The sequence below is a fragment of the Lipophrys pholis genome, assembly GCF_963383615.2.
Source record: "Lipophrys pholis genome assembly, chromosome: 16".
Taxonomy (NCBI): domain Eukaryota; kingdom Metazoa; phylum Chordata; class Actinopteri; order Blenniiformes; family Blenniidae; genus Lipophrys; species Lipophrys pholis.
The window spans coordinates 4,770,955-4,796,191 of record NC_137634.1 but is presented as its reverse complement, the minus strand read 5'-3'; the positions used below and the strand labels follow the sequence as shown (position 1 = coordinate 4,796,191).

General features: G+C 44.2%; 1 protein-coding gene across 2 annotated transcripts in view; it reads left to right on the top strand.

Moving 5' to 3' along the window:
* Window positions 1-2,949: 2,949 nt before the first annotated feature.
* spns2 (SPNS lysolipid transporter 2, sphingosine-1-phosphate) overlaps window positions 2,950-25,237 on the top strand; it is a 67,065-nt gene continuing 44,777 nt past the window's right edge. The window contains exons 1-2 of one of the 2 annotated variants that reach the window (XM_080482790.1): window positions 2,950-3,524; window positions 22,248-22,313. In XM_080482790.1, the coding sequence (XP_080338916.1) occupies window positions 3,293-3,524; window positions 22,248-22,313 (298 nt within the window). In that variant the 5' untranslated portion in view covers window positions 2,950-3,292. The remainder of the gene's footprint in view (window positions 3,525-22,247; window positions 22,314-25,237) is intronic. The other variant, XM_080482791.1, reaches the window with a different exon arrangement.

Here is a 25,237-nt window from a genome sequence, read left to right as displayed (position 1 = left end):
GCAAACCTGGTGCCACTATCGCTGCATCTTGTTTTGGGGGTTTGTCTCCAGAGAAGGACTCACCCAACAAAAAACTCACAGAGGTGTGAATGCTCTGTCATGCTTCACATATTGAAACAGCCCGGTGTTATCATGCAGTGACGCCTTTGTCAATTGTGTGCAAGAAACCACTGGAACCAGTTAAAAATTGAGCTTTCTATGAGCAGAAAGGATTTAAGTTTTTTTGATTTTTTAATGGAACCTGTCTTAAACAATGTCTATCAGTGAAACAGCCTTAGTATTTACTGGGCCAGGTGGGGGTAAGCACTGTCGCCTCACAATGACGAGACTTAGGTTTGGTTCTGGGCCTTTTGGAGTGACGTTTGCATGCTGTTTCAGTTCCTGTGTGGGTTTTCTCTGGTGTCCCTTGCTTTTTCACATAATGCAAAAACATTCTTGGTAATTAAAGAATCTAAATTGAATTTGAGATTTCTTTGGGGGGTGTGTGTGATTTTTTTTTTTTAGTTTCAGTGCAATATAGAAGTATAGATCAATCCAAGAGCCTTTCAAGAGCAACTCTTTTTTTTTTTTTAATACATCTTGTATTTCTACAAAATGAACTAATAATCGACAAATGGTGAAAAAATAAAAAGATTTATTATAAATTGGCCATGAGTATGAGTTTGTATGTGACTCTCCCATGATGGGATGGACACCTTTTCTGGATGGATGGATGGATGGATCCTGCATTTGGTTCATCTCACATTTTCTCCTGCAGGTTTATTGTAAAAATTTTTGGGAAAATACAGCTCTTTATCGTGTCTATTACTGATGTTGCCATTCATCACCAGCTGTATCTTAGACAGATCATAATTGAGGACATGGTGGTGGTTATAGAAAAGTTTGGAAATCTGTTCAAGAGCAAACAAGTTCTGATGAAGCTCATTTCACGCAAAGATCCATCAGAACAGATAATGTGACGTGATGATGAGTAAAAAAAACAAAACAAACAATCTCTCATGGTAATTTCACTAGAGCAGCGACAATAACCATTTATTCTGAGAGTCATTAAGGTACTGTGGAAACTCCCGCTCTTATCTTTTGTGTAAACATCTCCCAAATGAATACCGTGCATGAAACCCAGCAGACTACCAGGACACTGAGACAGATAAGCCAGTGTTATTCTGACAGGCAGTACGACAGCACATGATTTGTCCTGGGGTGTAGTTGTTGTTAAATTTTGCTCTGATACTGTTTTTTTTCTCAGTGCAGAGTCGCTCTTTGCCTTGGACTCAAAGTTCATAGTTCCCCGGCAGCTATTGAAACCTTGGCTCAGCACATCTCTATGGAAACATGAGAGACAAAAAAAAACGTCTGCTTCTTGTATTTTTCCCAAATTTACAACAGAAAAGATCAAATACAATATTTACACCGTCATCTGGGATATGCTAATTTATCTATCAAAAGACATTTAAACAGGTTTGTGGATCATTGAAAAATGTTGAATTCCCTACAGCTCTGTTAAATATGTGATCAGCATTTTTTGGTTATAATTGTAAACTTGACTTTAACTGCAGATGTTAATAAAACATTAATCACATCTGTTCCCATAAGCTCAGATGGATTTATTTTGGGTTTATTTACTCAATGGAAGTCAATTCTAAATGGCAAGAGGACGACAAATTCCATTGAATAACTAGGGCTGTTTTTACGTAACAGCGGTCAGTCCTCTGGGCTGTAAATGTCAGTGTGAAGATGAAAGCTTCATTTATGTTGGACTGTAGTTGCACTTCTGTTTGAGGTCATTGTTTGTGGAAGGAAAACCCAGCAACCTGTTGTCCTGATGTGACAGTTCACACTTAATTTCTACACTCAGGACCTGACTGGTTTTCTTGCAGGGTGAGATATTTTTTTACAATGAATGTACAGAATGAATTGTCATCAGTGTTTGCTTTTACTACAACCATGTTTTGAAAAAAATAAATAAAAAATGTCAACAAGTCCCCACGTATCCGAATTCAGAAATGTCAAATATCTAATGATGTGGGGTGTTTTTTAAATCTATGAATGTAGGCGTTGACATAGCAAGAAAGGTCATCGATTCAAATCTGGGCTGGACATTTCTGTGTGGTGTTTGCATGTTCTCCCTGTGAGTGTACAAGTTTTTCTCCAGACTACCACGGTCCCAAAACGGGCATGTGAGTCAATTGGAGACCCTAAATTCCCTTTAGGTGTGAATGTGAGTGTGTGTGTGGTTGTCTTCTCTCTCTCTCTGTGTTTGTCCTGTGATGGACTGGCGATCCGTCCAGGGTGTTTCCTCATCCATAGCAAACTTGGATCCAGTGCCCGGCGACCCTGCACAGGATTGAAAGGTTTCCCAGATGGATGGATGGATGGATGGATGGATGGATGGATGGATAGATGTCTCTCAGTGTGTGTCCTGTGATGACCTGCCTTCATCTACAGTCAGCTGGGATCAGCTGGATAAAGCAAGGTACAATATAGAAAACAAAAGGGACGGATGGGTTTTTCAGAAAGCTTTCACAAAAATTGATTATGGAGGATCTTTCTTTGATCTCAAAATATCTCTGCACCACACGCTTCAGTGACCAACTTCTATTAACCTAGTTATTCTGTAGAAACAACAGCAACATTATCTAAGTCAATATTACTACATAAATAAATAAATAAATAAATAAATAAATAAATAAATAAATAAATAAATAAATAAATAAATAAATAAATAAACAACACCCACTAGTTTCCCACCACAGCCTTTAGAGCCCTACAAATAACCGAGGTCCCCGATCCCCTGCAGGCCACAGTCCGGCTGCGCTCCTCGGCATGGATCAGTATCAGGTGCGCCTCCATCATTCGCTGCAGGGCTTCGGGGGAGGAGGAGTTAGAGCCAGGTCACACCCCATACACTAGCGCTCAGTCATTAAGGAGCGAGAGAGAGAGAGAGAGAGAGAGAGAGAGAGAGAGAGAGAGAGAGAGAGAGAGAGAGAGAGAGAGAGAGAGAGAGAGAGAGAGAGAGAGAGAGAGAGAGAGAGAGAGAGAGAGAGAGAGAGAGAGAACTCAGGAGCGCACAGCCCGTCTGTCACCGCGCACTGCTTGCAAAAATATGAACCCGAGAAGAGCTGTTCCTGCGCGTCAGCCAATAAGACAACATCTCCACTGCGACTAATTTCAGTGTGAAAATCACTGAGCATCGCTGAGTGCGCTCCTCGCTACAACTATTCCCCCCAACCCCTCCACCACCACCAACACTCGCGTCCTCTCTTCTTGTGCGCTGGATCTTTCGTGCCAGAAAATGTGCGTGGAGAGCGATGGGTGCGAGATCGAGGGGTGCAGCAGTTCGGACGAGGTGCGCACGCTGTCGGGCAGCATGAGTCCCGGACTGAAATCCAACCCGGACCTTCACCCCTGCAAGCCGGGACAGAAATTCCGCGCCGCGCTGCTCAGATGCCGCTCACCGGCCGCCGCCGCCGGGATCCTCAGTTTTGGAAACGTCCTCAATTACATGGATAGATACACTGTGGCCGGTAAGTGACCTGACTCCATTATCATCACTACATTTTTTTTAATTTTTTATTTAAATCTAAAGTAGGGTGATTTTTTTTTTCTTGCTTCATTCTGAGTTGTGATTATGCACTAGTCTATATAAATGTCAGCTCCGGTGTTGTGGAGGAACCGGCGCACCTCCGCTCAGGCGGGCGGAACAATGGGCTTGCCAAAGCGCAGTGGACTATCCGCTCAGACCAGCAGGCTGTGTGGTGTTTCCAGTGATTCAATCAGCCTGAGATATCCCACTCACACCTCCGCTATCGCCCCTGTAATGCTTCACCATAATGATTTGTTTTTCCTCCTCCTTGAGGGGGCCGGTGGATGGTTGGCGATCGATCAAATCAGGCGATCAGCTCTCCATCCACGAGCCTGACGGCACACTTGCGCACCGTGCGTGTTGATTTGAGATGTGTCGCCGTGGGCTCATCTGTCACAGCGCATTCGATGACTGCAAAACGAGAGAAAGAGAACGAGGGAGCGTATCACCGTGAGGGATCAGTCATTAGTTCTCGTTGTTTCTGGGAGGGATTTAGTCCAACATCCACTAATAGTCTGTGTCTTGTGCGGTGTAATGCTGAGATGAAGCCATGTGCTGTTAATCGGCCACTTTATTGTTGCTGCAACAGATACCAGAATAGGTGGATGTCTGGGGAAATGAGAAGTCAAATGAATTCATTAATGAGTGTGTTATAATCAAAAAGTATTACAATATATTAGGATTTTATCGGCGCACAGTTGAGGCAGACTCAAGTGATTTAAAGTTAATTTCATCTTATTTAATCATTGAGGATCTTTATCCTACAGTCTCTGTGCCATCAGAACAGCTATGCACTTTATCCACATCCTTATCATTATTTAAGCAGCTGGATTTGGGGGTTGATTCTCCTTATCAAGGCATTTGGACATTGGACGGTGGCAATGAACGGGTTAAAAATATTGCTGCAGCAGGAGAATGGAGGGAAGCCTGTTCAAGAGGAGCTCCTCTGCGCCAAGAAATGCTTCCCTGGTTAAAGTGCAAGTTTGTATAGACCGGCTTGCTTGATGTAGTCACACATTAACAGCAGTGATGGAAATATCATTTGTGACGTTTATTACTGTTCTTTGCCACTCAGCATACAATAATCCCTCGTTCTTCTTATTTGATTATGGGGAGAAATTGGTAGAATTGGCCCCTGGCAGAAGGAAGGAGTGGCTAATCCAAATTGAACAATGTGTACACTTAAGTAGCCACATGCTTTGGACTCATCAGCCTGACAGCTTTTCAGGTCTAATATGTCAACTGAGCAGAGTGAAGCCAGAGAATGAAGCCGGGGGCTCCTCTTGATTGTCACAGCGGGATGACTTTAGCTGCTCAAACTACAGCCGCGGCTAATACGCGTAGATGTTACAGAATCTTCAAGTCACACGGCACAACGCCTGAAGAAACACATCACTGTCATTGACGATCCGCCCCGCCTCTACAGTGGTCGTTTGTACTGTAGACTCCCTGCACCCCCCCCTCTTCTGACCAGAGGAAACCACTCACATCCAGGGGCCCGTTTCCTCTCTTTGCAGTCACTTCCATCGTGGCCTCACAATATCTATTGAATGGGCGAGATGAATAATCCAAAACCAAGTCAGAGCCTCTCCTTAGATTGCTTGTTTGGCTGTGAAAAGCTTGAAAAGATGGGGAGAAGCAGAAAGAGGGCGGAGGAAAATAGATGGGAGGAAAGGGGTATGGATGCAGCGTGGGTGGTGGTGGTGGGGGGGGTCCACCTGAACGCTTGCTGGACGGTGTTGCATTATGCATGGGGAACATGTGCGTCAGACCCTCGCGCAGGATGGGGACCTTCAAGCCATGTGCATCCGCACGGCACCAGCTTCTTCTGTGTTTCCCTCTTTGTGTCGAGATTCTCTCTCCTTTCTTCTTGCTGTGGTGTGAGCTCGGTTGCAGTAGTAATTAAGTGGTTCAGCTCTGCATCTGTTGCTAGTGCTGACTGCTGTGTGTGAGCATGAAGACATGGAAAGGGGATGTATGATGAATTATATCTTAATTTCTTAAACTCCATCTGTTTTCTTCTTCTCGTCTCTCTGCTGCTCCTGCTCTCTTCCCTCCTAATTCAAACCCCATTGGAAGCAAGTACCCAAAAAAGCGCATCCCAACTCATAGATCTCAACGTCAATTAGGCACACTTGGGCGCACGACCACACATGCACACACTCGCACGTTGGAAAAGAGTCTCCACACCATTTCAGGAGGGGATGAACGTGAGTAGGGGGGGGTGATTGTGAGCCAGGGAGGGGCGGGCTGCTGCAGAGGCAGGCAGGCCGAGGGAAGCGGACGCAGAATGCGGGCGGCGTTGAGCCTGAGCGATGCCCTCCCCCTTTGCTCCCCAGCGTCAAAAGGTCTTTGTACCGACGGCCATTACTGTAGTGTGTGCGGATCACTAAAGCATTGTCACAGGGACACAGGGTGACCGTTCTAGACACCAGTGCTATTCTGATCTACAACAATGATGGGAAAATTGCACAGTGCGGCAGCGTCAAAAGCCTTGGATCTTTCTGTGAAGGCCTCGTGTCAGAGGTGAAGCCACACACACACACACACACACACACACACACACACACACACACACACACACACACACACACACACACACACACACACACACACACACACACACACACACACACACACACACACACACACACACACACACACACACAGGCATAGAAAAACACCACCCACAAACTTGGGTTTATGATCCCACCACTCGACTCCTCCACAATGACGTTAACAACCACAAAAAAAGGAAGAAAATCCCAATGTTTTTTTGTTGTTTTTTTTCACAGAACATTGCTTTGTTCTGGATTTGATAGATTTACTGCCAATATGTTTTATACAAGACTTGAATATTTAATGCCACCACAGCTTCAAGACATAGTAATTACACGAGATTTGAGCTGTGGCAGTTTGGAAGCTGTGTTTCAAATCTCAGTGTGATACCCAAGAGATTCAAAAACAAACTCCGGACTCTTGTTTTACAGTGTGCCCAAGATTACAGATCGCTGTACAGCGTCTTACATTTCAGTCTGGAAGGGAAACTGATTGTAATATAAGCAAATTATACATGAACTTCCTAACTTTTCCATTCCTGAAAGTGCCATTTAAGAAGCATTTTGGGTGTCTGTTTCAGTGTTGTAACGCTGCGTGTTCGGCTCGCGACCATCAAAGGGCACAGACTGTTCGAATTTCTGCAATTTTCATTTTTCTGCGTTGCGGAATTGGCAAACACACTTTTGCTCTGGTTTTATTCAGACCCACTTATGGGCCATATCCAAGTGTGAACAGGCGCAGAGGAGACCACTATTAGGTTACAGGAGGGCACTGAGAAGAAGGAGGGTGTGAATGACAGCTTTGAGCTACAAACTCGGACTTCATGCTCAGCTGTTGGGACAGACCTGACCTGCACTGCTCCCTCACAAGCCGGTGCTTGTTTTTGCGACTGTCTGTACTGCAGACGAGGCAGAAACAGGAGGGGTTTCTTTGGGGTAATTTGTTGATATGATCACTGACTTCTCAGAGCGTTTTTTGGAACAGCGTGGATGAAGATGGAGACCTGACCATCCAGCGACTGGAATGTTGGCTTGGTGCAGCAGGATGAGTTACGACGCTCAGGCAGGGTCACTCGACTTTGGCCTTTGGGAGCAACCATCCCTGACCCGTAGGCACTTATATTCCATTTGCCACTTGGACTCGGCGCGTATGAGCTCTGAGACTTAGAGTGCAACAGCATTTAATTGAATTTAAGGGTGCCTTTGAAACCTTAAGTCCCGGTGTTGGTGCCTCTGTAGCCCCAAAGCAGACAGCCCAAGCTCCTCGACAGCTTATCATAAAGAGGGGATTAAGTGGGTTTTTTCCCCAAGAATATGAGGATATGTGAGGCAGACATGCAGCACTTAAAGTTATTTGCTTGGTAAGTAAGTAAGCCTTGATGTGTGTTTCAACCTTCTAAACCCCCCCCCACCATGCGGTACCAACGAGACACCTTGCGGGGTGCGGACGGCAGCCTAATCTGCGCCGGGCATAAAAATTGGGGGGCTGCAGATTAAAGCTTCTCCTGGGTGCCTGAAGATGAGTTGTCTCAGTCAAGCTGTCATGTCAGGAATACCTCCAAACAGGGTCGGGTCCCATTGGGCGAGTGCAGGACCCTCGCATGTGAACTTTTGGCATCTTGCATTTGGACACAGATGACGCTGCGGTAATAATCCTCTTAAGGGGAGCTCTTTGTCACACAGTTAAAAAAAGATGTAGCAATCTATCCAGTCTGACAGGCCAGGCAGATTAATCCCAGTTAGCTTTGTCCGGTTTTCTTTGTGCCTTCTCATTATCACTGTCCACAAAGGCCCGAGGCGGTCTTCCACATTTGCATTTCCACTTTGAGGGTAACTAAATGTGCAGGTTTTGTGTCTTCCACATGTTTCCCCCCGCCTGTTGTCAGAACCGATGTGAATGCAGAAAATCGCTCCACTTTCAGTTCCGCCGAGACGGAGAGGAGGAGAAGTAAACATGGCGTAGGTTTGTCGTCGGGGAGATTTGTGAATAAATCAAATTCTGTGTAAATATAAAACTAGATAACAATGTCACTGTGCAACAAAACATGAATTTAAAGTGCCTCCATGAGACTTTCTTCTTAGCTTTTTCCTTCTGGTATTGGAACATGACACAGCAGATCTGCCCAGTAACATGACATGCGGCAGCAGTATAAAATGTCAGGACCAGGAACTGTCTTCTCACGAGTGTACTGTGTGAGAGGTTGTGTGGGCCATGCTCGAGCCCCTTTGAGGCTCAGACGTCGGTTTTCTTCACCCTTTGTCTGTCGTTTTTATTGCGCTCACATTAAACAGGTCCCCCGAACAACAGCACGAGCATTAAAAAGATGGAAGAGCCTGCACTAATTTACTTTATAGGGTTGTTGCCTCTGTCTTGAGCAGCTTTTTCCATCTGATGTCGAGCTGTTTTGAATTAGACAAATTGCACAGTAAAGTATGTATCCACATCTCTGTGAGAGGAGGCTTTGACACTTCTGCACATTTATTCTTTACTTGAGTTCTTCCCACCTCAAATCAGCTCCGTGATACAGTGAAGTCCTCTCACAATCACACAATCTCCTACCAAGTGCCTTTTTCAGAATGGGCTCCCACACTTTTCCCACTAATCTCTTCAGGTCTGTAGCCTCGCGTGCCGTTCCCACTGCTGTGAAAAAGAAAAACACTCTGTGTGTTCTTTAGGCTCCAATTTAGCCGACGTCTGTAATAGCAGCCGATAGAATTAGACGGATCTCCTTCCTCTGCCAGTTGAGGCCCTTTCATGTGGCTCCTCTAGATTTTACCATCCGCTGCCATTGCAGCAGCTTTCACCCGGTGACCACAAAAGTATGAGCGCACCGTTTCATGCTCCCCGCTGAAGGTTCACCCCCAAGCTGACTCCCTCGGTCTCCCCCTGTGTACAGCTGTTACTTTGGCACGAACCCAACCTCGCATCCTACATCACTCATCGCGGCTATGAGGCCGTTACATGTGTTGCATTCTGGAGGGGATATTTTTACTGAGCACCACCTACGCTGTGGACCAGAGGTTCTCAAAGAGCGAGGGAGGAGATGCGTGGCGAGGATGCTGCTTGTGGTGAAAAGGACGGGTAGCTGCTGCAATCGCAGTGGTCCACAGGAGGGTTTCCACATGGAGGCACTTTATTATCCTGAGTGGGTCAATATATATCAAACATGTTTCTCCTTGGACTTATAGCTTAGATAAACGAAAGGCAACCCACGCTGTCTGTTCTTACTCTAAAAACAGCTGGGGTACAAATAGCCTGTGCATGGGTTTTTATGGGTAACTGAGTGCCGGGTCCAAAATGGGACTGGCGCAGCCATCGTTTGCTATTATAGTGGCTATGATAGCTTCCAATGTTCTCACTGTTATCGTTATAATTTTCTGTTGACAACCACGGTCTAATAATGGCGGCTGCTTACGCGTTGAGTCAGCTTGATGATAATACCAGAACAAGTGCCTACTTACCTCCGGTCTTGCCGTGTGACTACAGGCGCTGTACAGGGCCATCGCAAAGTCACAAATTAAAACATCATACTCACGCAGGATTATTGGTTGTGTGAGGTTTATTGGCTATGAATGAGTGACATATGTAATATAGTTGAGCTTACTATAATAACCGAGTGCCTAATGCAGCATTTTCTAGTATTACAGTTTTATCCTGTCTGCATCAGTGGCACATTAATTAGATGTTTATGAGTTTGCAATAGAAGCATGTCAAAGGTGACAGTTACAAATCAGGAAAGCCTCAGCATTGCTGTTGCAGAATCTCTGTGTTAAGAAAACTCTTGGAAATAAGTCAAACCCAAGCTATTTTAGTTAAAGTAGAAGTTTTAAAAAAGCTGGTAGCAGTTTGCAAAAGGTGACAATTGCATAAAAATATCTGTTCATTTGCAAATTTATTAAAGGCTTATGAGTTTTTCTTCCACTGTTTCATGTGCGTTGTGCAGTCATTTCAAGTGGCGTTAAAAGTGAGAGCCCACACAAATCTCAGCCGCAAACATTAAAAAAAAAGATCCAAATATTCGAAAATATAGTGTGTATGTTACACAAAGAAATTAAACATGAGGACCTTTACTTTATAAGCCACTTTCACGTACTTCAAATACAACTCCAACACCAAGCCAGTGAGTACTTTGGTATTTCATGTCACATGTGCAAGCTATAAAACTAGCCAAAGCAGAGACTGCTCTGATTAAATGGATAAAAGGGTATAAAACATTCATATCGGTTAAAAATATCGGCCTGCAGACACTAATGAGCCCCAGTGTTGAGTCAAAACCACCCATGGTACAATCAAACAAGTTTTAACCCACAATGTAGACTACATGCACTCACAAAACTGACAGAAGAAACTTAATAACCTCAAAACTTTCCTGGGAGTCGTACCGTTTTTAGGAGTTCCTTCCAAGCAAAGTAATCCAGTGACAGCTGTCCTGATATTCACGAGGACACTGCTGACAGGGACAGCTAATACCTTGTTTGGCGCGCTTGCAATTACTCCACAGTTTCTAATGAACAAATTCAATCCTTAGCAGTCTCAACATGCATTTTGTTATTATTTAGATCCTTAACTGGGCTTATCTTGAAGCTTCCTGTAGTTTGATGAGTACACATGTGAAAGCGAACAACGCTTGCTCAAGTTCCTGATTGATCTTTAACATGAGGGTGCGTGTTCGCCTGATAATCACAGACCTCCCCTTTGTCATCACAGTGTGTGTGTGTGTGTGTGTGTAGACACAAGGATGAGTGGCCGCTGTTTTTGGTTGATGTAGAGGGTTTGCTTTAGGTTTACAGCCCCCTAATCGCTGAGTCCCAGGTAGGAGTTGGGAGACTTGTTGTGCTGCCAGATTGGAAAAAATGAGTCACGAGCAGAAGCGGAGGGATTCTCCCAGCCTCCATCCATCCAGCCCCCTCCCAGACGCTGATCCGCAAAGTTTGGATTGTGCCCCTCCCTTCCTGTGTCATTATCTAAGAAGATTGGAGTGCTTGTCTAAAAGAAAATCCAGAAATTTGTCTTTTCATGTAGATGGAGAGACCACAGGAAGGAAGGAGGCGAAATCTAAGACGTGTTGAGCATTTTTTTCTGTTTGACATGCCGTCAAATAACAGCTCATGTCAGCTTAAGAACACGATAGGAAAACATTTGGATTTCTCACTTCCTCTGAAAGGATTATAGCAATTTATCCAGCTTCGATGTCATTGAGTTTTTAACATCTTCTTATGACTATTTTGATAATCCAGAAACAACGATCGCTTCATTTTGGAGTAGTTTTCATTTGTTTTTTGACAAATGACCTTTACTTCTCACAGCTGGGACTCTACTGTATGTTTCTCTTTCCTCCAGCCACCCCAAACAAATCACTGACATTCACATCTATTGCAGCACACACCAAGAGAAATAACCCCCCCCAAAAAAGGAATAAACCCGAAGCGACACAAACAAGGGGAATATCTGTGTTGTGAAGGTCATGTTCAATTGTTCCCTTGAGCCCAGCACTTCAGCCGAGACCCCCCGACACTTACAGCGAGGGTGGTGGAAATAGAGAAATATGCTATCCACTCCCCACTCTAACAAAATTACACATGCAGAGGCTGAATATTGATCAACAGGACATCAGGTGTGATGAAACCGAAAGTGTCCTGAGACAGGCTGAAATTGCCTTTTTCTTCCCCCTTTTTTTCTCAGACACATTAACAAGTTGTTCTGGAGAGGATCGGAATCTAATATTGACCTGCTCGCAGCGCCAGTTACGCCCAGCGGTTGTCAAAGCAGACTTGCAGCTCACAGCAATATTAGCTCTCAGCTCCCACAGCTGCTAGAATAACATTTTGAATGCTTATTTACAGCAGCCCCTATATTTGAAAAGGATCCTTTCCTGTGGAGAAATTTAATCTTTTTCCCAATTTACATGTGATGGGAGTAAACACGGAGCCTGGCAGAGGGATTATGTAACGTGTTATATCCACCAATGAGGCTGCAGACAGGGTGTCCATGTTTCGCCGGCTCCTATTTTCATTTGATTTGTGGGCATCTGTCACGTCTTCAGCGCTGGATGAGATTAGCAGCAGGACTTTCATTACGGTGTTTGGTGGATCCGTTGCTGTGTTTGTGGAAAGGTTGAATAAGGGCGTTGACCTCTGTCAGAGTCTTGAATGTTTCTGTTAATGCCCCGGGTCAAAGGTGGACGCGCGCACACACACCCACACACACACACACACACACACACACACACACACACACACACACACACACACACACACACACACACACACACACACACACACACACACACAACAGCGCCAGTGTTTTTTGCGCTGTAAAAGGTTCACACTTCACAGGATTGAATTCCTATGAGGATGTGTCATTGGTGTTGTGTTCTCAAGCCATCCTTGTTGTCACAGGAAGCTCATCAACATGTGCAGATATTAAATATAATGTTAGGCTGCAATCCCACACCATCTTCCCTAATCAGTCCAGCCTATGATTCAACTTCTAATTTTGCACTGCGTAGCTTAATTGTAGACTTTTACATTTGTGTATGTGTTTTTCTCTCTTCTCTCTCGCTGCACTGTGGGAGAAACTGCTTATGGGACAATGACAGGCTGAGGTTTGTTTGTTTCTGCAGTGCAGTTGTTCACCAGAATGTCTGGTTACACCTCGGTGCTTTGGCCGGATTACTACTGCATTCCTTCGATTCTTCAGCGCCATAATATCAGTGGGCCTTGTTTAAATGCATAAATATACAGGCAGCCTGGAACCACACCACTTCAAAAAAGATTAGAGTTCAATTGCATGTATTCATTATGTTAGATATATAGCATTAGAAATGTTGGATGAATGTCTCGCTCGCTTTGGCGTTACCGAATGTGACCTTGATGGTTCAGTTATGTTCATGGAATTATCTGCACCGCAAAGATTTGTTTGCATATTTCTGAGTATCATTTAATGCTGACTGATAGCCGCGTATGGCCTGAGGCTACTGTGCGGCAGGTATGCGGGCTTAATGGCGCAGGCGGGGAATGTGCAGAAATGTGTGAACCAAAGCAGCAACAAAAGAAAACTGTTTCCTTGACGTGTTTTCTCACGCCAGGAAGATCTCAACTCAACTCAAACTGGAAGCGTTTGACAAATCACAAAGTTCAGCCAAGTCTAATTTATTCAAAGTCAAAGAACACAAAGTGGGTTTATTATTCAGGCACCTGGATTACATCTAAAAATCCCATTTAGCATCTCAGGGAGAGTAAACAGGCCTGTTTGGGATAATTTGGTTGAACTCACAGAGGAAGTAATGAAGTACAGATTTTATTCATAAGATATGAGCTCGAGCTGAAAACGAGTGGCTTTTCCCTCATATAAAGATGCGTGAGAGTGTCTGTACTTCTGAGTGCAGCGGTAGAGAGGTCACCTTGACAGAAACATAGTGAAAACGCTTTTATGACTGTGATTGTTCTTCCCTGCGGACAGATACTGTATATATAGGTACTCCTGTGACATTACTGTAAAGTACACTCACACTCTGGTAAACGGGCTTTGGAGTGAGTGACAGATACATCACATTAGTTCTGGTCCAAATGGGGCAGTTGCGGCTGCTGCTGTGGAGAATTAGGATTGATGCGTCGGAGTAGGAAGAAAACCATTTATGGCTGGGCCACATAAACGTATATGTGGCAGGAAGCCATCATGCTCATCCTGTATGATCCGGTCCAACAGACTTGAGCCAAATGGATGCTGAGATCTGGTGGAAGCCTGGTGCAAAAGTCCCAGAGTTAGTTTATAATGAGCAGCTGTTGATTTTGAAAATATATGAGAGCTGACAATGGGTGAAGGGAGATTACAGGTCACCAGTCCATCACAGGGTTCAGATTTTCATTAATGATCTTACACGCCGTTTAGAGAAAAGATTTCTAATGAATAGATTTTCTGGTTTGGTAATCTCAATCATTTCCTTGAAGGTAATATCTTACATTTCATCATTTCGATCAGCGGCTCTTAACCATTTTCAATTGGAGCTCTCTTTGATTGCCTCTGAGAAAGGCTGCAACCCCCCTCCATAATCTGATTGGTTAAAATTTTATAATGTAGTAAAACACAGGCGGACACACCCACCCACTAGCACGGATAGTCAAAATAATACAGATGGGTTTATGGCAGTTTTTTCAACTTGTGTTATTCTGCAAATCTAATTTTGACAACCACAGAGCAGATGGTTGTGGGTACAGATGACAGAACAGCTTTTGTGCTTTTCTTGTGATTTCGGAGGCCATGTTCACTATTTAATCTATTTCTCATGATTTATTTCTTGCTTTTCAGCAATTTATACTGAATCACAGATAATTAAAAAAAAAACGTCAAAATGAACAAACTTGTAAATTCTTTGATTACTTTGTTTAAAAGGATGGTGAAATAGCCAAAATCTGCTTCCACAATTGGAAGCAGTTGGGGTTATAGTTGCCCCTTAATTCTCCATTTTCTACCGCACCAAGCGGTGCTATCATAAGGAGAAGATTGCCGTGTCGTACCTGTTTGATGCTAAATGGAGCTGAAAATTCAGAATTTAACGAGTTTTCTTCTTTTTCTTTTTTTTTAATGTCAGCTTTGGACCTGCTCTTTTCTCCTCCCCTATAAAAAGAAGAAAAACAGACTGAGGTCTAGACAGTTAATAGAAAAGCTTCGTAATATTGGCTTGAGCTCACAGGCTGGTTGGATAAAGGCAAAGACAGAAACTACATGAATCAGGTGTCAAAATGCTCCATTTTGAATTAGAAAGATGACATTTCTGGTGTTAAAGCGGGTTGTTTTATCTTCCTGTAATTAAAAATGCTCTCTGTAAGTGGATGGCATTAAGAAAGGTAATCTTAACAAAAACAGCCCTGACTTTATGTACAATTTATGCTAATTATGCAGCAGTATGTATCAGAAACTCCCGCCTTAGTGAATTTCCATCATCCTCATAAAAAATGATGGTGAGACCAAAAGAGAGAGTCAGCGAGGAGAAGTAAAATCTCGTTAAAAAACACTACATAATGACTTTAATCCGCCTCTCTGTTATGTAAAAAGGCACTGGGAGTACTGACAGGATTTCTCTGGTACACATGTGCCGTCACTGGCTGTTGCACACACTTGGGATGCGCTGGATAATGTAAGAGAGCCTCTCCCGAGTAGTTTTCTTTTTCTTTTTCTTGCTTTGCCTGTCCATACATCCGTGGAATGAACCAGTATATCTGTAGAAGTAATGACATATCCTCACAAGCACTGTGTTTACATTCTCCTGCTGCTTTCAAATACATGTTTAAACTGTGTGGTGGAAAGATTGCATGATGGCCCCTGAAAGATTGGCAGCAAGCCTGTAAATATCGGTTTTATGATAAATTGGCGGTGTTATTGAGGGATTAAGCTTGAAGTCAAACTCAATGTCAGAACATTTTTTTGTGGTTCGGTGAAGCAAACAGCACATATCAGTTATCAATCAAATGGAACCAGACACGGTGTATCCCTCCTTGTCAAGGATTTTTTTTTTATATGGCTCCTCTTCAAATTCCACATAAATAACACCTCTTCGGGTCTGAGTTCAAGGCCAAGTTCAACTGCTGTTCAGTGTGCTGGTGTAAACCCACGCGTAGCATGAGGATCCCCCATGCAGTCTGACAATCTCATCTCATCTCATCTCAAATACCTTTGCTTTGCTTCACTGCATTGCTTTCCAATGCATCTAATGCATTATCTCATACAAACAAGTGGGCTACCCTCCTCATTATTGACGAGCTATAGGTTTAGTCTGCTCCCTTGATGCTTGACTGTGCGTCCTCTCCACTGCCATCAAATATTTAGGACGCACTGGCTGGGACTAATGCACCGCCGCCCCTGGGCTGAATTCAAGCTTTTGATTAGTGATGGAAAATTAGGTGGAAAATAAAAAGGCCTATTAATCAAAGTGGTCAGGCTGGCAAAACTTCATGCCCTTTATTTGATTTTGTACCAGTTTTCGTGTCACAAATTGAAAAGATTAGAGCGAAAACTGTCTCAATTGTCATAGTGGATTAATTGCTGACATGGCAGCTTGCTCACACATTGGCAAGACTACTGATACGATTAGTCATCTTGGAATTGGATTGCACAGCACCAATAATTAGGAAGCCATTAGTGTTACATGCAGATGCTGTAGCATTAAACTGAAAAAGAGGTTGGATATATTTGAACCTGGATGGGTGGCATCCATCCATTGATCTGTCCATTCTTCTGTGCCATGATGTGAAACTAGACACAGGAAGGCCCCAAAGCTCAGAGCTGAGACAACATTTACACAACGTTTCAAGTGAATGGCAGTAGAACAGTAGTCGAACAAAACAGTAGTGCAATCATCCTGAAACTAGCTGGAGTTGCAGTTCCGCTCAAACAAAACTCCAAAAAGTGCAGCTTATCTTTGTGCAGATATTACCACGGGGAAGACTGAGCCAATATTCGGTGATGTTTAATCATCCAACTCAATGACAATAACTTCTCATAATGCAAAACACTCCTGCATAGTTCCTTAGTCTTCCACTTTGTGGTTCCTGAAGCCTGAACCTCGTGATTCAGCAGCAAAACGTCTGCGTATGCACCACGTCTGGCCTCAGAGGGATTCCTCATGCTTTGGACTAGTGACGCAGAGTTCCCTGGGTCTGGTCAGCGCTGCAGTCAGAACCTCTGTAACCTCCACTGCGACGGTCACGTCGACCTCTATGGGCGACTTTCCCCTTCATGCTGAAACCACCAACCTCACAGAACTCACGAAACAGAATAAATCTGGATTAATAAACACACAGAAGCCAATGCAAATAAAAAACATGTCACAAAAAGGCTTTTTATGTTTTTAGGAGAAGCCTCTGCAAATATGGGAATGAATAATGAATAAACCCAAAATATAACGCTCGTAAAGAAGATCAGCTTAATGTTTGCAGTACACATCATGCAGGTTTGCTTTTTCCTTCATTAAACATCACTGGTGCCAGTGGCTTCACTCACAGGTGCCAGACCCAGTTACAGTATGAGGTGTCTTATATATAATATAATAGATATGAGAATTATTTATATCATGTTTGCTTACCAGCAAACTTCTTCATAGCATTTGTTTGTTTGTGCATAAACCATTAATCAGTAGAATATAAACCGACATCAGAATGCAAATTGCACTCCTCCTGCACTCTGATCGCACGCCTGCATTTACGTGCTCATTTACAGTCATGACATGCACGCACGCAAAAAAAACAAAAAAAAAGGGCGCAGCAGATGAAAACATTGATCCATCGTGCTACAAGTGATCAAATGCTCCACGGGGTGAATTTAATCAGCACAAACCAACTGAGATGAATAAATATGAGGTTACCAAAGCTTGTCAGCAGAGTGGCCATGCATCAGTATACACTGCACGTGGTTTCGATTAAAGTCGTGGGTTTAACTTGCGACAAACATGGGAAGTGGGACCACAGGATTTGAGCGTGCACTCGCGGGCTCCCTGTCGCCCGGCTGATGTTATTGGGGGAATCCACCTCTCGTGGCCCTCCCGTGCAGGCGGCTCGGCGCACAGTTTCCCAGACATCTGTAGCACGTTTTCCTTTCTGTGTGGCAGAGCAAAGGAAGTGGAATGGAAAAACTGCTCCCCCGCCCACTGTGGCCACATGGCAAGGGAGGAGAGCAGTCGGTCAGGAGCCCGCCGGCCACAGTCGGGCATATTTGTGGTCAGCTTTCTCCTCTGCTACAGTCTGAGCTGCTCTGGCTCGGCTCTCCGTTCTTCTCCCCTCGCTGTTTCTTCTGTCTCTCACACGCTCAAATCCCCCCAAAAATTGGTCCGAGGAAAAAACACACGCTCTCCTCGCTCATTACGCACCCCCCTCCCTCCACACCTCCTTTCCCTTCCAGACTATTTATACTTACGGGGGGGGACACATGAGAAAGGATCACCCCCTTTTTGCAGAAGCGGACGGGAAAGTTTTGGCCACATCAGCAGAGCGGTACACCACTGCCCGTCACACGCCGGCCAGGATGAACGACTTCCCTCCATTGGCTACTGCTCACTCAGACGCACATTCTGAGAAAACAGGGGAAAGGGGAACACACACACACACACACAAGCTCACACACACTCAATATGTACTAAACAATGGAAATATGTGCTTTACAAAACCAAAACCCAGCCCGGTATGACCTGATGGAACCACACACTCCTCATGACTCGTCTCCTCAAAATCTGCGTCTCTCCGTCTTCCGTCACTGTTAAACTGGTTCTCTCCTTCCTCTTAGCCTAGTTTCTCAGAGCAGAAATAGAACCAGGAGGTCGAGTGGAGATCCTCAAATCTCTGCTGGGGATTCTTATAAAATCTGTCCTGCACTGATAGAAGTCTGTGTGTGTGTGTGTGTGTGTGTGTGTGTGTGTGTGTGTGTGTGTGTGTGTGTGTGTGTGTGTGTGTGTGTGTGTGTGTGTGTGTGTGTGTGTGTGTGTGTGTGTGTGTGTGTGTGTGTGTGTGTGTGTGTGTGGTGGACCCAGGGGAGCGATGGTGGCCGCTTACGTCACTTTAGCGAGACCTGGCTTTTGCAAAAACAACACGCCGTACACTCACTTGAACATTTCCTCTGGATAATAAACACCGCTCACACGCCTTCAATTACAGCTACAAGCACCTGTTATTTGGAGCTGTTATGGTTTTTGTGCATACAGAAAAAAAAAAAAAATGCTTGTCTCAGTTTTCCCAGAGCCGCTTTCATTTACACTGATTTGGAAATTCTAACCCATACAGTAAGTCAACAGTCTATTAGTGGCTGTATAATGGAAAAAAAGCAACAGAATGAAGAAAGTACCATTCATATTGAAGAATGATCATTCACCATTCATCGCTCTGAATGGTGCATTTGTCACATGCTAACGGTTCACCATTTTGAGTCAGTTCTTCTCAAGCTAAAAAGCTGAAAAAACAAAAAACGTGTCCATAAAGGCAGACTTTATGAGCTGGTGGAATAAGCGTCAGCGCCACACTGCACCCGACTGTCAACTTTTAACTAGAGAGCGACTGCAGCCAGATACAGTAGTATGGACCATTCAGAGTACCAATAAATCCAAGAAAGGGGTCTCATAAGTGTCAAAGGAGACAATAAATGTGACAATAAACCATCACAAAACAAGTAAGCAGTAAACTGAAACTCCTCTAGAATATGAAATCAATGACAATTCACTCTGTCAAGACGTTTGAAGATTTTTTTTTTAAAGTTGTTTATTTGATAAAAAAATAAAATAAAAGAATCAAGGAAGTGTACAATATATTGGGGAGGGAGTGCCCTGCCAAGTAGCTGTGTGAGTGCTCTAACCTGGAATTAAGATGGAAGTTGTGTCACTGTGCTCTGTCAGGAATAGCCACATTCTTTCAACGTTACCTGGTTGGTATCACACTCACACGTACGTGTACACAGAACACCCCCCCGCCTCCCCAAGGCCAGAGACTTCAGAAACTCATTAATGTTCGTAAATGAATCCGCTCACGTGCAACCTTATTATGCTTGCTACTCTGGGCTGAACTAATATGTACCTCGAATGTGCAATACTTCCTTTTTCACAATTGCTATGGGTTTTATACCAGGTATTTGTGGTATTTTCTAATCGCCTACGTAATTTGGAAACGCCTTCGCAGGTGACTACTGTGAGAAAACTCCACACAGAATGAAAATAAGCAGATATTTGAAAGCTTTAGTTCAATTGTGGAGTACCTAAAAACAAGTAAACCTGTGGAAAAATAAGAGAGAACTGATGATTGAGATTGAGAAATGACAAGAAAAACAACCAAACGGGAAGAGAGGGATGAAAAGGATACCGTTTGTTTTCACGGCAGCCTTTAATACTGGGCAGTCAGAGATGATAGTTGTGATACAGACTCCTACACAAACACAGAGCGGCCGCCGCTCTGTAATCCTTCACAGATTAGCACAGTTCATTACACAGCCCATTGCTCTTGAATCTCATACCGTACACTGTAGCTCTTAATCGGACTCCCATCGCTCCTTTCAAGTGCAAACACATATTAGGTGGTGAAACGCATCGCCTCGTGTCTATCTCATCAACTCCTCACACGTGAAATGTTTTCAATGGGTCTTATCTTGTCGGCGTTATCACAACAACGATCTTATCAAACAGAGGCTGTCGACGGCTTCGCGTGTTCGTTTAGTAGGTTTGAACAGCTCGTTGTAGAACAGACTATTTATTAATTGTCTGGTAATTGTGTGGTAAGTGGAGACGGGTGTGGCTCAGACCATGTCCGGGAGGGACGCTCCACCATCTGCTGTAGAACCCCCCCCACGTCTTGATGCTAATTACAGTACAGCTGCTGTACAGTTCACTGTTAAATGTTTTAGTCGCTGTAAGACAGCCTTGACAGAGGGAGGGCAGAGTCACTGTCAAGGGCATGTAGAGATGACAACCTGATGCGTTATTACATTAAGTGTTTGTGTCTGTGTGTTTGACCACAGGAAGGCAGGTCAGCTCACCAAATACTCGATTTGGACTGAATTAGGATCGCGACGTACGTAGCTGCAAACGTGTGCCCGTGCGACTTGAACACGTTACACAGCGTCCGCATGCTAAACTGTTAAAATCACGGTGTCATTGCATCGGCATTGGCGGTGTGGGAGATCGGCCTGAGCGTTGGTTTCATTGAAACTAGGCGATAACTGTTACACAAGGAGTATTAAGTCGGGGTATTAGGAAAGAAAAGGAAGTGAATGACTTGTTGGTGTAGCACTTCAGAAAGAATGCTGCCTCGAATGTGAGAATGTGAGCAGGTGGTTTGACTCAGCTGACAGGAATCTGACGTATGCATCGGCTTCCAGTCACAGTTCAACCTGCACCTGCCTCGGCGTCGTACCTTTGAAACCCTGTGAGGCTTCACCGTTGAGAAAGACGGCGAGCGATGCCAGTGCATGCATCAGCAGAATCTACGACCGGCATTCATGTCGAGATTCCTCATCAATTTCACAGGGATGTTGATGCATTTGCTGTTTCTGGGATTCTAGCTTGGAGGTCAGGTCATGCCAGGTGATGGAGGTCTGCTGGGCTGGCAGACCGGGCTTCCAGCCTCGCCAAGAGCAGCGCCAAGCTCACTAACACCGCGCCTGAACTGCAGGAACTCCTCACTCACAAAAGTATTAATTCTTCTTTCGTCTCAATACGACTTTCAAGCCGGAGGTCTCCGAAGAAATAAACTTTATTTGACGAGACTGAGTTTACTGATGCAATAAAGTCATTTATTTAACTGCAGCTTATCGCCATTTCATCTTCGTCTTCTTCATCTTGAACTTCTGATGTTTACAACGTGCTTAAAGTTTAATGAGATTCCTTGTGCACGAAAGCTACACATAAAAAAGTCATGATGTTTTGACGAGCCGATATCCAGTCGTTTATGTTCATTATCTGTCCCAACGAGGACGACTGGCCCAACAGCAGGTGGCTTGCACTGCACCTAGGCACCGGTGGGACGCGGAGAATGTGGATTTCATTCATTCCGGCGCTGCTGCTCTTGGGTTACAGTAAACTGGACTTCAAAGACTGCGGCTTCTCGCGGTGGCGCTGCGTTGTGTGCTGCTCTACGTCTGCGTGACTGATGAGAGCCACCAGATGAATTGACCTCGGTCAGTGACAGAGCCACCCCCCCCCAACCCCCCCCCCCAAAAAAAATCTGATGAGCCCGCTCCCCAGAGCTGCACACATGAGTCAGCGAGGAGCTAATGGTGTGGAAAGTGTGAGCGTGGAAGTGTTTTTTTGTTTCCAAAAATGTGTTTGGCAATTTAACATGAGGAATTGTTTGTATGTAACACCTCAGGGTGAAATCTGTGCAGCCATTTACTGAAGTTTTACACTGTGTGGCAGCCAAGAGAGCACTTATCGGGGGGTATTAGATTACTCTTCAGGGATCTTAAGTGAATGACAACTTCTGAGTGCTCCGTCCATCACGTTCAATAATCTTAAGCTGCTAAACACTTTCATAAATCCCAAGCTGAATTTACCACAAACCTCACAGCATTTCAATACTGGTGAGTAAGTATATTAAAAGCTACAACTTTTTTTTGTTTTTCCCTTTTCTCTTATTTACAGGGGTCCTGCTTGACATCCAGCGGCACTACGATGTATCAGACAGTGGAATCGGGTTGTTGCAAACCGGTGAGTTTCCTCTAATCCCATAATTACCTGCTTGAAGGTAGATAGCTCCACACATTCCTCATGTGAGGACGGTAATTATTGCATAACTTGGATGTTTCTTGAAAAAGGTCGAATCCATGCTTTGACCTCTGTTCGTCCTCCATCTCAGCCTGACAGACTCTCTATTTTTCTGTTTTGACACACAAAAAGCACGAGGGGTTTTCTTCAAGCGGAGTTATCGACAGAACAATTTAAGGAGAAATTTGCATAATTGTCCAACCAGTGATTTTCTCATAACTTTATCCTTTTCTCCCTCGCATTATTGATCTCTAATCATTTGATTTAAACTGAGCGCCTGTGGTTTGCATCTAAATTGTTAAATCTACAACCTATTTAAAGCTGCTAGAAAAACACATTTCTAGAATTTAAGTTTATGGCTCTAACATTTTGCTGATGTTTGACATATCCACAGATTTCAGGAGTTGTTGAAATTGAATCTGCTCATATTGTCTTAACTCTACTGTGTCTCAGTTGACCTGAAAGAGAGAGTTGTGGGAGTAACATTTCCTTGCAGCAGCAGCAGCAACAACAGCAGCAGCAGCAGCAGCAGCAGCAGGTCAATAGAAAGGAAAACACAGCCGGGAGCCTGCCGCTGGTCTCCTGAGAGCCTGCATGCATGCACCCAGAGTCTGAGGACTCAGGGCAGGGCTTCCTGCAGCACTCACAAACCCAATGAATTCACCTCTTTCTGGGGTAGATAGATTGGAGGACAGGACCCCGGCTTGTCTCTCTCTCTCTCTCTCTCTCTCTCTCTCTCTCTCTCTCTCTCTCTCTCTCTCTCTCTCTCTCTCTCTCTCGTTCAAACACCAACAAGCTCACACACAAAGTGCCATTGAAGACAAGCAGGCTGGTTTCAGTGTGAGCAGAGGAAGAATACAGGCCAGTGTTTTCCTCCACCTCTCTTGATGCTCGCTGGCTGCGTTTAGGTGAGCCGAGTGGTACGTTACAGACCGAAATACCGACCAGGAAAAAGAAATCAGAGCTGTGCTTTCAGTGAACAAGTCATTTCATCACCTCCTGACAAATGTATATTTTCTTTGAACAGGTCTTTAGTTTTAAACATGTTCTGATCATTTATATGTTTTTGTAGGTTTTGTCACTTGATACTACCAGGTTATCCAAATTCATCTTTTTTATATAACTCCTGGGTAGACTGGTAATTTTCTGGATGTGTCGGATCAAGCACATTTTTAGCCTGGCCTCTATCAAAACATCAAGGTGAGAAAAGGGCATTCTTAGTTGTTTTTTTTTTCGTTCAACAGGGCGCCTGCATTTATAAACACACTCTGACCTTTGCAGGTGATGTTTGCTGCCAGCCACTGGCGTGTACAAACTCTTAACAAGAAACAGGAAACCGTGAAGGGTGTTTGACTATTAATTCTGTTTGCATTGGCTCATAATTTGAGTTGTGCACAACAGTCACGCTGGCACACACGCAGGTTGGAGTTGCGTGCACAGCTGATTTTCCCCGTACGCCGAGGCACCCAGTCGGACATGCTAAAAGCAGGGCTGTTGTGTGTTTGGATAGCCTCTCCTGTACCGTCCTGTCGTGGTTCAGACTCCGCTTGGCCCCTGATCCCCAGCCGACCTCTTCCTCACACCCGGGTGTGAGGAATTCCGGGTGTCAGGGCCTTGAGCTGTGAGGCCGGGTGGGTGCAGACGGCGAGCCTAGGTGTGAGGAAGAGGTTAGCGGCATGACGTAAGCCGAATTCTTGAAAGAAGACTGTCAGTAAGCGTGAGTTGACTCACATTTTCAGAAGTCCTTTCTGGTGTTCCCCTTCGTTCTGATCTTCCCGTTACTGAGCTCACACTTCCTGCCTGTGCGAGCACCTGCCTTGTCTCCCACCTCGGTGTCCTGGCAGCTTTCGTCCACCCGGGAACGTAAAGTGCAAACATAGGTGTTTTACATGCAGTGGGCGTTGCGTGTGCTGAGGTTTTCTCTCTTTCTCTGCTGCCAGGTCACCCTCACACTCTAGAAAAGAAAAAACATGACTGACCACACACTGCTGGATCAAATCATAGACGAGGCAGTAGAATCTCTGATCGTGTGAAAGAAATACTTAAGATTCTTTTCCGTGACTTTGGATCACAACTACTGTAATGAAAGAGTTCTCATGATTGCTTTTATTAAACACTGAAATCTAAAAAATGTTGCAAACTTTGCATTTCGATTTTTTTTTTTTACAATGCAAACACCTTTGATTTCCTCCAAATGTCTAACTACATTACATATCTGTTTCTGGCGGCAGTCTTCATTTGTTCGCTATGTAACATTTCAGCAAAAACTAGAAAATTCACATTCATGCTGGAGCCTGTGTGAAAGTGACTGAAAATAACAGCAATTCAATTTCTGTACTACCGGAGAGTGGAGGCCCTGAAACTTTAATAAACCAGTAAAGTATAGAAAATACATTTCAAAAGACAACTCTAATGACTTTTTCTTGCGCATGTGAATGCTGCTCTGGATGTGATTTCAATGTTACCTGGTTCAATTTCTTCTGTATGGCTTTCACATTCAATAGAATCATATTCTGTCGTATCCTTTGTTTCATTTGTCCCGTGTGATGGATACTCAATGGGATTGTCTTTTCTGTGAGTTTCATCAAGGATTCAATCGGTCCTGATGGTGAGAATACACATAATGATGCAATCCAATGCAATGCAAAACAAAAGAAAAACTCAAATGCTAAAGTAACCTTTTAAGTAACTGTAATATTTATAATTTTCCCTCTTCTGCTTTTCAGTTAAGTCATTTCTCTCTCCTCATCCTGAGTTCATTGTCATTTATAGAAGGGAAAATGAAACCATCTCTTCCCATTAGCATTAGTATTAATGTTTTCCCCATGCGTTAGTGTACTCGCTGGTGTTTATGCACTAAAGGACAG